The 13,542-nt window shown below is 32.1% G+C and overlaps 3 protein-coding genes across 3 annotated transcripts; 2 read left to right on the top strand and 1 right to left on the bottom strand. All coding sequences in view use genetic code 12, as the record gives it.

Annotated features, from left to right (window-relative positions):
- Positions 1-495: 495 nt before the first annotated feature.
- On the top strand, positions 496-2,163 carry CD36_32610 (transcriptional regulator, putative; the record flags this gene model as incomplete). The annotated part of the gene is made up of 1 exon (XM_002422171.1): positions 496-2,163. One exon carries the CDS (start codon positions 496-498, stop codon positions 2,161-2,163), a length of 1,668 nt encoding a protein of 555 aa, XP_002422216.1.
- Positions 2,164-5,034: 2,871 nt separating this feature from the next.
- CD36_32590 (bifunctional carbamoylphosphate synthetase (CPSase)-aspartate transcarbamylase (ATCase), putative) lies at positions 5,035-11,697 on the top strand (the record flags this gene model as incomplete). Its single annotated transcript, XM_002422170.1, has 1 exon — positions 5,035-11,697. One exon carries the CDS (start codon positions 5,035-5,037, stop codon positions 11,695-11,697), a length of 6,663 nt encoding a protein of 2,220 aa, XP_002422215.1.
- Positions 11,698-12,118: 421 nt separating this feature from the next.
- CD36_32580 (histone acetylase, putative) lies at positions 12,119-13,528 on the bottom strand (the record flags this gene model as incomplete). The annotated part of the gene is made up of 1 exon (XM_002422169.1): positions 12,119-13,528. The coding sequence occupies one exon, from the start codon at positions 13,526-13,528 to the stop codon at positions 12,119-12,121; it is 1,410 nt and encodes a 469-aa protein (XP_002422214.1).
- Between the last annotated feature and the right edge of the window lie 14 nt (positions 13,529-13,542).

The following is a 13,542-nucleotide window of genomic DNA, read 5'->3' as shown; positions in this document are numbered from 1 at the left end:
ATCATTTCCCAAAAAGATTATATAAATATTCAATTATATTCCCTTCCAAAGAATAAATTTTTTTTTTTTTATTCATTTATTTATTTATTATCTTTCATTGTATCAACTGTTCCTTTTTTTTTTGTTTTGAATATACTTACTTCAATCTACTTCAATCAACTTCATTACATTTATAATTTACTATATCAATATATTTCAGTTAATCCTTCTCCTTCTTAATTAATTCCCACCCAGAAAAAGTTTTATAATCATCTCGGTGTTTTTCTTTTATTATTATATTAGCATTTTCTTGGTTTATCCGTGTTTAAGAAATCTTAGGTTTTTTTTTTTTTGCTTGGCATCTTTAATTCCGTTTTTTTTTTTTTTCTTATTTTTCATTCACCGAATTATCAAATTATCCCATCAGCCTTTTTTTAACATTATTCCTTTAACACAACTTCAATTTAATTGGCTTTTTAGTTTAAGAGAATTCTGTTTTTTTTTTTTTTTTTGTTCATGTTACAAATGTTATCAACCATGTCTAATTTGCCCATTGTTGCTGGTATTAATACTATCAGTGCTGCTGCTGGCACCGCCACAGCCCCTACCACCACTACCGCAACCACCACTTCCTCCTCCTCCGGGTCTGGCAATACCAATGTCGCCAATACTTCTTCTTCTTCTTCTGTCACTGAAACAACAACTTCCTCCGGTCTTGCAACAACAGTAACAACAGGTAATGGTGCTATGACCAATTCTGGTAATTCTTACCAATATTATTATGGTGGAAACAACACTTCCAATACTATTGATGGAAAATACGCACTTCCTTCTATTTATTTCACCACTCAAGATTCATTAAATACTACTGTTAATCATACCTACAATAATTCTTATTCAACTTCAACCGTTTCTGGTGCTGTCACTCCACAAAATTATCAACTTGATTATTCACAATCCTCAACTGGAAATGGCAATTATCAATTTACATTATCAAACCAACAATTATCACCACAACAACCAATACAACAACAACAACAATATAATCGATCATATTCTAATTCATTAATGCCCAACTATCATTATACCAACTCCTCCACTACTAATAACATCAATACTAATGTTGGATCTAACACTTCACCTCAATTATCAAATGATAATACTCCAAAATTTCCAACTAGTCCCGTATTAATTCCTGATAAAGACAACAACAACAACAATAGTACCAACACTAATAATGTTCTCGTTTCAACATATCCTTCAATGACAATGAATCAAACCCAACAACAACAACAATATCTTCAACCATCTCAACAATTTCAATATCTGTACAATCAATATTATATGCAACCCTATTATTACCAACCTCAACAGCAGCTTCAACAACAACAACAACAACAACAACAGCAACAAGTTCAAAAACCAGTAAAACCAGAAAAGTTGCCCCATATATCACTAACAAACATTGATTATTCTTCATTAGTATCATATACTGTATCACCTTCATTGAAACGTAAACGAAGAACTTCAAAAAAATCTTTATCACCATCATCAACATCAACATCATCATCATCATTATCAATGATGATAAATCATGATTCAACAGTCACCACCGGTACCACCACCACTGGTACCACTACACGTTCATCATCATCAACCTCAACTTCTTCTTCTTCTTCTAGTGTTGTTTCTATTGATTCATTTCCTTGTCCTCAATGTAATAAAATTTTCCAAAAACCTTATAATTTGAAATCTCATATGAAAACTCATTCTAATGAAAAACCATATCAATGTAATATTTGTTATAAACGATTTGCTCGACTGCATGATAAAAAACGACATGAATTATTACATCAAGGAGAAAAAAAATTTCAATGTCATGGTTATTTAAAAGATGGTATAACAACTTGGGGTTGTGGGAAAAGATTTGCTCGAAGTGATGCATTAAGTCGACATTTCCGAACTGAAACAGGATGGTTATGTATTAGACCATTTATGGAAGAAGCTAGACAATTAGAAGAAGAAAAAAAACAACAACAACAACAACAACAACAATCTATGCACCAGCAAGTTCCTGAACAAGTGACTGTTGGTGTTGGGGTTGGGGGAGAATTTAAATTTAATGATGAATATTATGATAATTCTAATTTTATTAAAAAATTATTACAATCTAATAATAAATAGTGAATAAAAATATATAGAAATAGAAATAGAAATGGAAATAAAAAAACTCTAGATGTATATATATATCTTCTTTTTTTTTTTTTTTTTTTTTGCAACAATATCACATTTAAAAACAATCTTCCAGAACCAGAACCAGATCAGATCTATAATCAACGGGGTGGGGGTGGGGGGGGGGGGCCATACAATTAAACAAAAAAAGCCCCGTTTGGAAATACTATGATTTTGCAACAACAACCCTTAAACTAAACTAAACTAAACTAAACAAACTAATAATTTCAATCTCTTTATTATATTTTTTTTTCTTGGCAAACCAAAAAAAAAAAAAAGGGAATCCCCCCTTTGTTAAAGTTAAGTTAAATGCCGAAACAGAGAAAAAAAAAAAAAAAAACATTTACTACTACTACTACTTAAAACAATTTAAAGTGTAATAATTTTTTTTTCTTGGCATGCATGAATACAAATTTAACTAGTAAGACAAATTTTTTTTTTTTTCAAAGCCACCTCCACAAATCCAACCCATAAACACAATATATATGGTTATGGTTATGGTTGGAGTTGGTTCGTTCGTTCGTTCGTTCGTTCGTTCGTTCGTTCGTTCGTTCGCTCGTTCGTATTATTATGATAATAGATCTATCAACAACAACAACAACAATTACCAGGGAGGGATTATCAAATCAACTGTAACTTAAAAAAAATTATGAGGTAGTTTGCCCCCCCCCCTTTATGGTGGTTACAGTTTCTTTTCATTTATTAGAAAATACTTACTTTTTGAAAAACTCTGTCCTTTTGCCCTCTCAAGAGAAAGTTCTTGTTAGCATTTGTTGTTGATTAATAAAAAAAAAAAAAAAACAGAGAGAGAGAGCTTGTGTGTAGGTATCTAGTTGTAGATACGATCGATTTCCTTAGAATGTGATATATGTTAAAGAGTCGAAATAATATTAAACAACGTAACGTTATACTAATTAAAATTGTTTAATTAGGAAGAAGAATAATACATCTCCGATAAATGTAAGAGAAACTCAATGTATATACTACTACTACTACTACTCCAGAGAATAAAGTTAGTGGTGGACGTGTAAAAATAACCAATTAAACTCCTTTTGTGTGTATCACGTGATAAGAAATTTAAAATTGAGTATTACTTTAAATGATTGATTAAAGATATAGACAATAACCAGGTTTATTAATATAGTCTATAAACTTCTGATGTAAGTGAATGGTGTTTTACAGTTGATAATAACGGTTTTTTTTTTTTTTTGGAACTGGTAATATTTTTGATGTAAAATTGCAATAATGTTATGTCAAAAAAAAAAAAAAAAAATTATTCCTGTTTTTGCAATATAAAAAATCCAATCAAATTTTTTTTTAAACTAATGTACAACAGTTAACGTCATGGCCTATAAAACAGAGTTCAACTACCAAAAAGTTTTAGGGTTAGCAAAGATTAAACCATTCAACAAAGAATCATCGTAGTTGCATGAGAAAATAAATATTAACAACAACTTAAGATGAGTCCATATATAGTTAAGCATTTGTTTTTTTTTTTTTTTAGTTTGTTAGTTTGTTAGTCAGTTAGAAATCATTTTTAATGCAATGAGAGTGACGTAGAAATAAATAATTCTAAAATAAATGAGATGAGTATAAAATGCTAGTAGTAGTAGTAGTAGTAGCAGTAGTAATACTGACTATGATTTGATTTGATGAGTTACTCACTTTTTCCTGTACATAATTGAAAAATTTTTTTTTCATCACCAATAATACACGACCTTTTTTTTTATGTATTTCTTCACTATGTTAATGTGATGGTTAACCGCGTAGTATAAATATTCCATAAAATCTCCTTAATATTCTCATCTCATGATATTTTTAAATTATTCATTTTATTTTCTATTTATTTTCCTTCTTCCTTCTTCCTTCTTCCTTCTCTCTCTCTCTTTCTCTCTTTCTCTCAACAATTATCAATACTACAATCCTCCCCCTCAACACTCCAGTATAATTGCCAACAGAGCTTATTAAGCCTTGACTATAATTGGTATGTTGACCTTGCCTGGTTCCATTCTGTTTTCTTTTTTTTTTTTTGGGATGGAAGAAGAATTTTTTTTTTTTTTCACAATGGGGGTTTTATTTAAACAAATTGAACATTTGGAAATGATTTTATCTAATTGGGTTTTATTAATTGTTGAGAGAAAGAATTGTAAAAAAAAAAAAACACACTTATCCCCAGAATTCGAATCATGACTTAGGAAACAAAATTCTTATGATGATATAACTCCAGGTTATATTGTTGTACCTCAAATCATTGTGGTAACCTAATGATAGGAGATTGTGTTTGAAAGCTTTGAAAATTTACCCGCGAGATGAGATTCACATCTTATGCAAGCAAAGCAAACACTCACTTTCTTTCGATTTTTTTTTTTTTTTTCCGAGCAATGTATATAAAGGAATAAGAAAATTTTTCAATTTTTTAACTCCTTCAATATCAACCCGTTTCCATCAAAGAAGTCTGTTTACCATCTAAGAATAACATAGACTTCCTGTGTTCTTTTTGTTTTTTTCTTTCCAATTAAAGCCCTCACCCCCCTTCCCCCCCCCCCCCCCCCCCTTCAGTCTAAACCAATACTAACAATCTTTTGTTTATATTTAAAGCTATATTATCTCATAACTTTTTTTTATTTATTTATTCAAACTTTTTATTATTCATTTATTTACTTGTTAGTTAAACTTCAAATCCTCCCCCTCCCCCTCCTCCCCCACAATTGCAAGTTTAACAATTTTAAAGTACAATAAATTAACTATTTAGACTTATACAATTATCATAAGAAATAACAAAAAGAATCACACCACCCAATTCCCCACTTATTTAATATAACAATGGCTCAATTATCTGTTCCAATTACTCCACCAATGGAATCTACTGGTGATGTATTGATGACTTTGGAAACCCAAGATGGTATTGCCCTTCAAGGGTATTCCTTTGGGGCAGCAAAACCAGCTGCTGGTGAAGTTGTTTTCCAAACTGGTATGGTTGGTTACCCTGAATCCATCACTGATCCTTCTTATGAAGGTCAAATCTTGGTTATTACTTATCCATTAGTTGGTAATTATGGTGTTCCAGATCGTGATTTACTCGATGATGATTACCAACCTGCATTACCTAAATATTTTGAATCCAATAAAATCCATATTGCTGGATTAGTTGTTGCTCATTATACGGAAGAATATTCTCATTGGTTAGCTAAATCTTCTTTAGGTAAATGGTTACAAGAACAAGGTATTCCTGCTATTTATGGAGTTGATACTAGATCATTAACTAAAAGATTAAGAGAAAAAGGGTCAACTTTAGGTAGATTGGCCATTCAAAAATCTGATTATAAATCAGAAGAAATCATTTCTCAATCTAATTTAAATCCTCAAAATTGGGAGAAATTTTTTAATGTACCTGAATTTGATGATCCAAATGTGAAAAATTTGGTGGCTAAAGTATCTACTGATAAACCAATTTTATATACTCCAGAAAAAACTGGTAATAACACTAATAATAATATTAAATTGGGTAAAAATGGTAAACCAATTAGAATTCTTGCTATTGATGTTGGGATGAAATATAATCAAATTAGATGTTTTGTTAGAAGAGGAGTTGAATTATTGGTTGTTCCATGGGATTATGATTTCATCAATGAACAATATGATGGGTTATTTATTTCAAATGGTCCTGGTGATCCAGCCGTTATGGATAAAACCGTAGAAAAATTACAAAAAATCCTTAAAGATGGTAAAACTCCAATTTTCGGTATTTGTTTAGGTCATCAATTATTAGCAAGAGCTACTGGTGCTTCCACTTTGAAATTGAAATTTGGTAATCGTGGTCATAATATTCCTTGTACTTCTACTATTTCTGGTAGATGTTATATCACTTCTCAAAATCATGGTTATGCCGTTGATACTACTACTTTATCTAATGGTTGGAAAGAATTATTTGTTAATGCCAATGATGGATCAAATGAAGGTATTTATCATGAATCCAAGCCATTTTTCTCAGTTCAATTCCATCCAGAATCTACTCCAGGGCCAAGAGATACCGAATTCTTATTTGATGTTTTCATTAAATCCGTGGTTGATTTTAACCAATCTGGTGGTATTTATAAACAAGTTGAATTCCCTGGTGGTAAATTGATTGATAATAGAATTGCTCATCCTAAAGTTGATGTTAAAAAAGTTTTGGTTTTAGGATCTGGTGGGTTATCTATTGGTCAAGCTGGTGAATTTGATTATTCTGGTTCTCAAGCCATTAAAGCTTTAAAAGAAGAAGGTATTTATACAGTTTTAATCAATCCAAATATTGCCACAATTCAAACTTCAAAAGGTTTAGCTGATAAAGTTTATTTCTTACCAGTTACTCCAGAATTTGTTAGAAAAGTTATTAAACATGAAAGACCCGATGGTATTTATTGTACTTTTGGTGGTCAAACTGCTTTAAGTGTTGGTATTGCCTTGAAAGATGAATTTGAAAGTTTAGGTGTCAAAGTTCTTGGTACCCAAATTGATACTGTCATTACCACTGAAGATAGAGAATTGTTTGCTTCTGCCATGGCAGAAATTAATGAAAAATGTGCTAGATCTGAAGCTTGTAATACCGTTAGTGAAGCCATTGATGCTGCCAATGCTATTGGTTACCCATTAATTGTTAGAGCTGCTTATGCCTTGGGTGGGTTAGGTTCAGGTTTTGCTGATAACGAAGAAGAATTAGTGAGTCTTTGTAATAAAGCATTTGCTACTTCTCCTCAAGTTCTTGTTGAAAGATCCATGAAAGGTTGGAAAGAAGTTGAATATGAAGTTGTTCGTGATGCCTTTGACAATTGTATTACTGTTTGTAATATGGAAAATTTTGATCCATTGGGTATTCACACTGGTGATTCCATTGTTGTTGCTCCTTCACAAACTTTGTCTGATGAAGATTATAACATGTTGAGAACTACTGCCGTTAATGTTATTAGACATTTGGGTGTGGTTGGGGAATGTAACATTCAATATGCTTTAAACCCATTTTCCAAAGAATATTGTATTATCGAAGTTAATGCTAGATTATCTCGTTCTTCAGCTTTAGCTTCTAAAGCTACCGGTTATCCATTAGCTTATACTGCTGCCAAATTGGGTCTTAACATTCCATTGAATGAAATTAAAAATTCCGTCACCAAATCAACTTGTGCTTGTTTCGAACCATCATTAGATTATTGTGTGGTTAAAATTCCAAGATGGGATTTGAAAAAATTCACTCGTGTTTCCGCCCTTTTATCTTCATCAATGAAATCTGTTGGTGAAGTTATGGCCATTGGTAGAACTTTTGAAGAAGCTATTCAAAAAGCCATTAGATCTACTGATTATCACAACTTGGGTTTCAACAAGACTGCAGCATTAATGTCAATTGATATTGATCAAGAATTACAAACACCATCAGACCAACGTTTGTTTGCCATTGCTAATGCCTTATCAGATGGTTATTCAGTTGATAAAGTTTGGAAATTAACCAATATCGATAAATGGTTCTTGAATAAATTGGATGGGTTAATTAAATTTGGTAATAAAATTGCTTCTTATGGTGCTAAAGAAGATGTACCAATGTCAATTTTAAGACAAGCTAAACAATTGGGATTCGAAGATAGACAAATTGCCAAATTCTTGGGATCCAATGAAGTTGCCATTAGAAGATTAAGAAAAGATGCTGGGATTATTCCATTTGTTAAACAAATCGATACTGTTGCTGCTGAATTCCCCGCTTTCACCAATTATTTATATGTCACTTATAATGCTGATTCTTCCGATGTTAAATTTGATGATAATGGTGTTATTGTTCTTGGTTCTGGGGTTTACAGAATTGGTTCTTCAGTTGAATTTGATTGGTGTGCCGTTAGAGCCATTAGAACTTTACGTGAAAACAATGTGAAAACAGTTATGATCAATTATAACCCTGAAACTGTTTCCACCGATTATGATGAAGCCGACAGATTATATTTCGAACCTATCAATTTGGAAAGAGTTTTGGATATTTATGACTTGGAACAATCTTCCGGAGTTATTATTTCTATGGGTGGTCAAACATCAAATAATATTGCCTTACCATTGTACAGACAAAATGTCAAGATTTTGGGTACTTCTCCAGAAATGATTGATTCTGCTGAAAATAGATACAAATTTTCAAGAATGTTGGATAGAATTGGAGTTGATCAACCAGCTTGGAAAGAATTGACTTCTATTGATGAAGCTGAAGATTTTGCCGAAAAAGTTGGTTACCCAGTTTTGGTACGTCCTTCATATGTTTTATCAGGTGCTGCTATGAACACAGTTTATTCTAAAGATGATTTAGCTTCATATTTGGGTCAAGCCGTTGATGTTTCACCAGATTATCCTGTGGTTATCACGAAATATATTGAAAATGCTAAAGAAATTGAAATGGATGCCGTTGCCAAAGATGGTAAGATGGTCATGCATGTTGTTTCTGAACACGTTGAAAATGCTGGTGTTCATTCTGGTGATGCTACTTTAATTGTTCCACCACAAGATTTAGATCCAGAAACTGTTAGAAGAATTGTCGAAGCTACAGCCAAAATTGGTAAAGCTTTGGATATTACTGGTCCTTACAATATTCAATTCATTGCTAAAGATAATGACATTAAAGTCATTGAATGTAATGTCAGAGCTTCAAGATCATTCCCATTTGTTTCTAAAGTCGTGGGTGTTGATTTGATTGAAATGGCCACTAAAGCTATGATGGATTTACCAATTGTTCCATATCCAGGTGAAAGATTACCAGAAGATTATTGTGCAGTCAAAGTACCCCAATTTTCATTCTCAAGATTAGCTGGTGCTGATCCTGTTTTAGGGGTTGAAATGGCTTCCACGGGTGAAGTTGCTACTTTTGGTAAGAACAAATATGAAGCTTATTTGAAATCATTGATTTCTACTGGATTCAAATTACCAAAGAAAAACATTTTGTTTTCTATTGGATCATTCAAAGAAAAACAAGAATTATTACCAAGTATTGCTAAATTGCACGAATTGGGTTACAAAATTTTTGCTACTGCCGGTACTGCTGATTTCATTAAGGAACATGGTATCCCAGTTCATTATTTGGAAGTTTTGAGTAAAGATGAAGACCAAAAATCAGAATACAATTTGAGTCAACATTTAGCTAACAATTTGATTGACTTATATGTCAACTTGCCATCGGCCAATAGATTCCGTCGTCCAGCTTCTTATATGTCTAAAGGTTATGAATCTCGTCGTATGGCAGTTGATTATGCTGTTCCATTGGTGACCAATGTTAAAAACGCTAAATTATTAGTTGAAGCTATTGCAAGAAATATTTCTTTGGAAGTTTCCAATAGAGATGCTCAAACTTCTCATGGTACAGCTATTTTACCTGGATTGATCAATATTACTTCATTTGCTACTTCATTCGATGATTTTGAACAAACCACCAAAGAATCATTAGCTGCTGGGTTCACTTTTAATGCCTTTTTGCCTCATACTCAAGCTGGTGCTTCTGTCACTGATTACAGAAGTCTCATTGATGCCATTGATGCTGTTGGTGCTAGTGCATACACCGACTATTCCGTTTCCATTGCTGCTTCTGAAACTAATTCTCAAAGTGTTAGTGATGCTGCTGATAATGCTGGATCATTGTTTTTGCCATTCAATGATTTTGCCAATTCTAAAGTTTCTGCCTTGACGGCTCAATTTTCATCATGGCCAAATAACAAACCAATTATCACTGATGCCAAAACTACTGATTTAGCTTCAGTTTTATTATTGGCTTCATTATACAACCGATCAATTCACATTACTGGTGTTTCTTCTAAAGAAGATTTGGATTTAATCAAAATGGCTAAAGAAAAAACTTTACAAGTTACTTGTGATGTTGCTGTCCATTCATTATTCTTATCTAAAGATGAATTGGATTACCCATTCTTACCAAATAAACAAGATCAAGAATATTTGTGGGAAAACTTGAAAGATGTTGATTGTTTCTCAATTGGTGTTTTGCCATACTTAATTGCTAAGGCATCTGGTACTGAGATTGTTGCCGGTATGGGAATTAAAGAAGCGGTTCCATTGTTATTAACTGCTGTCAAGACCGGAAAACTCACTATTGGTGACATTGTTACTAAATTCCATGATAATCCAGCTAGAATCTTCAACTTGCCAAAACAAGATGCTCAAGTCGTGTTTGATTTGGATAGATTTGCTGACGTTGAACCAGTTTATCCTGAATTTTCCAAATTGAGATTGAGAGGTGCCGTTGAAAGAGTTTCCTTCCATAATGAAACTGTTGTATTAGATGGATCTGTTTTATCTCAAATTGCCTTGGGTAAGAATGAAGTTGTACCAAGAAGTAGATTTGGATCCACTGCTGGTATTCCAGAATCTCCAAGACTTAATAACAAGAGAGTTTCATTCAGCAGTGATATGCGTCGTCCATCATTGGCACCAACAACTCCAGAACCACAACCAGCAATTTTTGAAAAATTAGGTTCGGAATTAGTTTCTCAACCAATTGCTGGATCATTAGGTGAAATTGCTGCCTTGAGTGATTACATTAGACATAACAACACTTTCTTAAGAAACAATATAATTTCTGTTAAAGACATTACCAGATCAGATTTGCATTCATTATTCACTGTTGCTCAAGAAATGAGATTAGCCGTTGAAAGACAAGGGGTTTTAGATATTTTACAAGGTAGAGTTTTGGCCACTATGTTTTATGAACCATCTACTAGAACTTCAACTTCATTTGATGCTGCGATGCAAAGATTGGGTGGTAGAGTTGTTGCTGTTGATCATGGCTCTTCTTCAGTTAAAAAGGGAGAAACTTTACAAGATACCATTAGAACTTTGTCATGTTATGCTGATGCTATTGTGTTGAGACATCCATCAGAAGAATCCGCTGATATTGCTGCCAAATATTCCCCAGTTCCAATTATCAATGCTGGTAATGGTACTAAAGAACATCCAACTCAAGCATTATTAGATTTGTTCACTATTAGAGAAGAATTGGGTACGGTTAATGGTATCACGGTTACATTTATGGGTGATTTGAAATATGGTAGACCAGTACATTCATTATGTCACTTATTACGTCATTATCAAGTTAGAGTTCAATTGGTGGCACCTAAAGAATTACAAATTCCTGCTGATATTAGACAACAATTAATTGATAATAATATGTTGATTGCTGAATCACAAGAATTAACTAAAGAAATTCTTTCTAGATCAGATGTTTTATATTGTACTAGAGTTCAAGAAGAAAGATTTGCTGATAAAGAACAATATCAAAGATTGAAAGATACTTATATTGTTGACAATAAGATTTTGAGTAATGCAAAACAACACATGTGTGTTATGCATCCATTACCAAGAACTAATGAAATTAGAGAAGAAGTTGATTTCGATCAAAGAGCTGCATACTTTAGACAAATGAGACATGGTTTATTTATTAGAATGGCCTTATTGGCAATGGTTATTGGTGTTGATTTTTAAGATTAAGAAGCACCCTAAAAAAAGAGATAGTTACACTTGATTGCATTTTTTTTTTTTTATATTTTTGTTTTTGTTTTAAAGGATAACGTTAGAAATAATTTCATTTACAAAAATTTTTTAAAGATGATGAAATTGAGAAGAAATGAAAATAAATGGAGGGATTACAAATTATAAATTATAGTTGGGCATTTTTATGTTGAATTCTTTTTGGGGGAAAAGAATTCTTAACAATTATTAATAAAAGTGTTTTATATCTTGTTTCTATATTTTCAAAATTCAATTTTTCTTTTTATTAGTTTTTTATATTGAGATTTATTATTGCGGTTTATTTGTTTGTTTTTATTAGTCTGTATAAAGTTCAATAATATATACTATATTATATTATGTATTTAATGTTATCAATATTAAGTGAATCTTCTGACTAGTAGTAAGTTCTAACTGATGGATCAACTGACAGCAGGGGTTGATGGCCATTGGACAGCTTATCATATGTTTTGACTTGAGGATGAACACTTTGTTGGTTTGATTGAATTTGTGTGCCACCATCATCGTCATCATCATCATCAATAGCAGACCTAGCAACATCAGCATAAGATACATTATTTGTATCATTTAGTCGTTGTTTTGCTTGAATTACCGCCTGTTCAAACTGTCGTTCATCTAATGGCATTAGTGAGTTAGTCACTTTTTTCTGTAATTTAATTCTTTTATTTGATTGATTCAAAAATTCTTCCTTTGCTTGAAGGGAATTATTTTTACATTCTTGACATAGCTTTAGTGCTTTGGCCACAGTTTCTTTTATTCTTATCCAATGATATTTCTGACTTATTAATGTTGTTGTTCGATTTATCCCCAGATGTCCATTTTCTTCATGAATCAAGTGACATATTTTCAATTGTAGATCTATATTAGATACAACTTCTCGTCCATTCACCATTAATTTATCATCTTTCAAATAATAATTTGCTTTATTTGCTCTTAATCTTGATTTTTCTTTATTATCAACATTTGGAGGATAATTACCTGTTTGTAAATAATATTTCAAATTTTCAAATTTACCATTATTCAAATCTAATTCAGTTTGTGAAGTTTTCATTGATTCTGTCATCATATTATATTCAATACTTTTCCCATATATTATCCCATCAACTAATTCACGTTCCTGATCATCGTGACCCATAATAGCTACATTGTTTATTCTTCCTAATCTAGTGAAATTAAGTGATTCCCATAATTTTCTTGCCGCAACATTTGTTTCTAACACTAAATTAAATATAACATAAGTATATCCTAATTTAAGAGCCCATTGCATAAAACACTCAGTTAAAGTCTTGCCAATTCCACGGCCTCTTATTCCAGCATTGACTAAAAATTCTCCAGTACATATATGTCCACTTCTTTGACAACCAGGGAAATTAGGCTTAATATTGAAAATTCCAAGCAATTCACTAGGCCATTCATGCAATTCGTCATTGCCAAGATCATCCATGTTGGTTTCATCACCAACAACCATTATGGCCACTATACTGGCTGAATCAAACCAATGAGAAATAAATATTTCGAACGATAATGGTTCATAAAAAGTTAAAGTCTCGCCTTTTTCAATCTCCATATTATATTCATCCCATAGAAATGCTAGTAGATTAGGAGATATATCATTGGGAGATGAAATTGGGTATATGGTGGCTTTAGTAGAACCATCCTTTAGTAGTATAGCATAAGGATCTATATTTATTATTAGATTCCCTGTAGATTTATCGATTTCTTCATTAAGAGTGCTATTATCTGTGGAAGATGATACTGGTGTACTATGAGACCCATGGCTTGACATGATCTAATGAAAGA

This window comes from Candida dubliniensis, chromosome R, assembly GCF_000026945.1.
Source record: "Candida dubliniensis CD36 chromosome R, complete sequence".
NCBI classification, from domain to species: Eukaryota; Fungi; Ascomycota; class Pichiomycetes; order Serinales; family Debaryomycetaceae; genus Candida; species Candida dubliniensis.
Note: the sequence above shows the minus strand (reverse complement) of the source record. Positions and strands in the feature narration are given on the sequence as shown.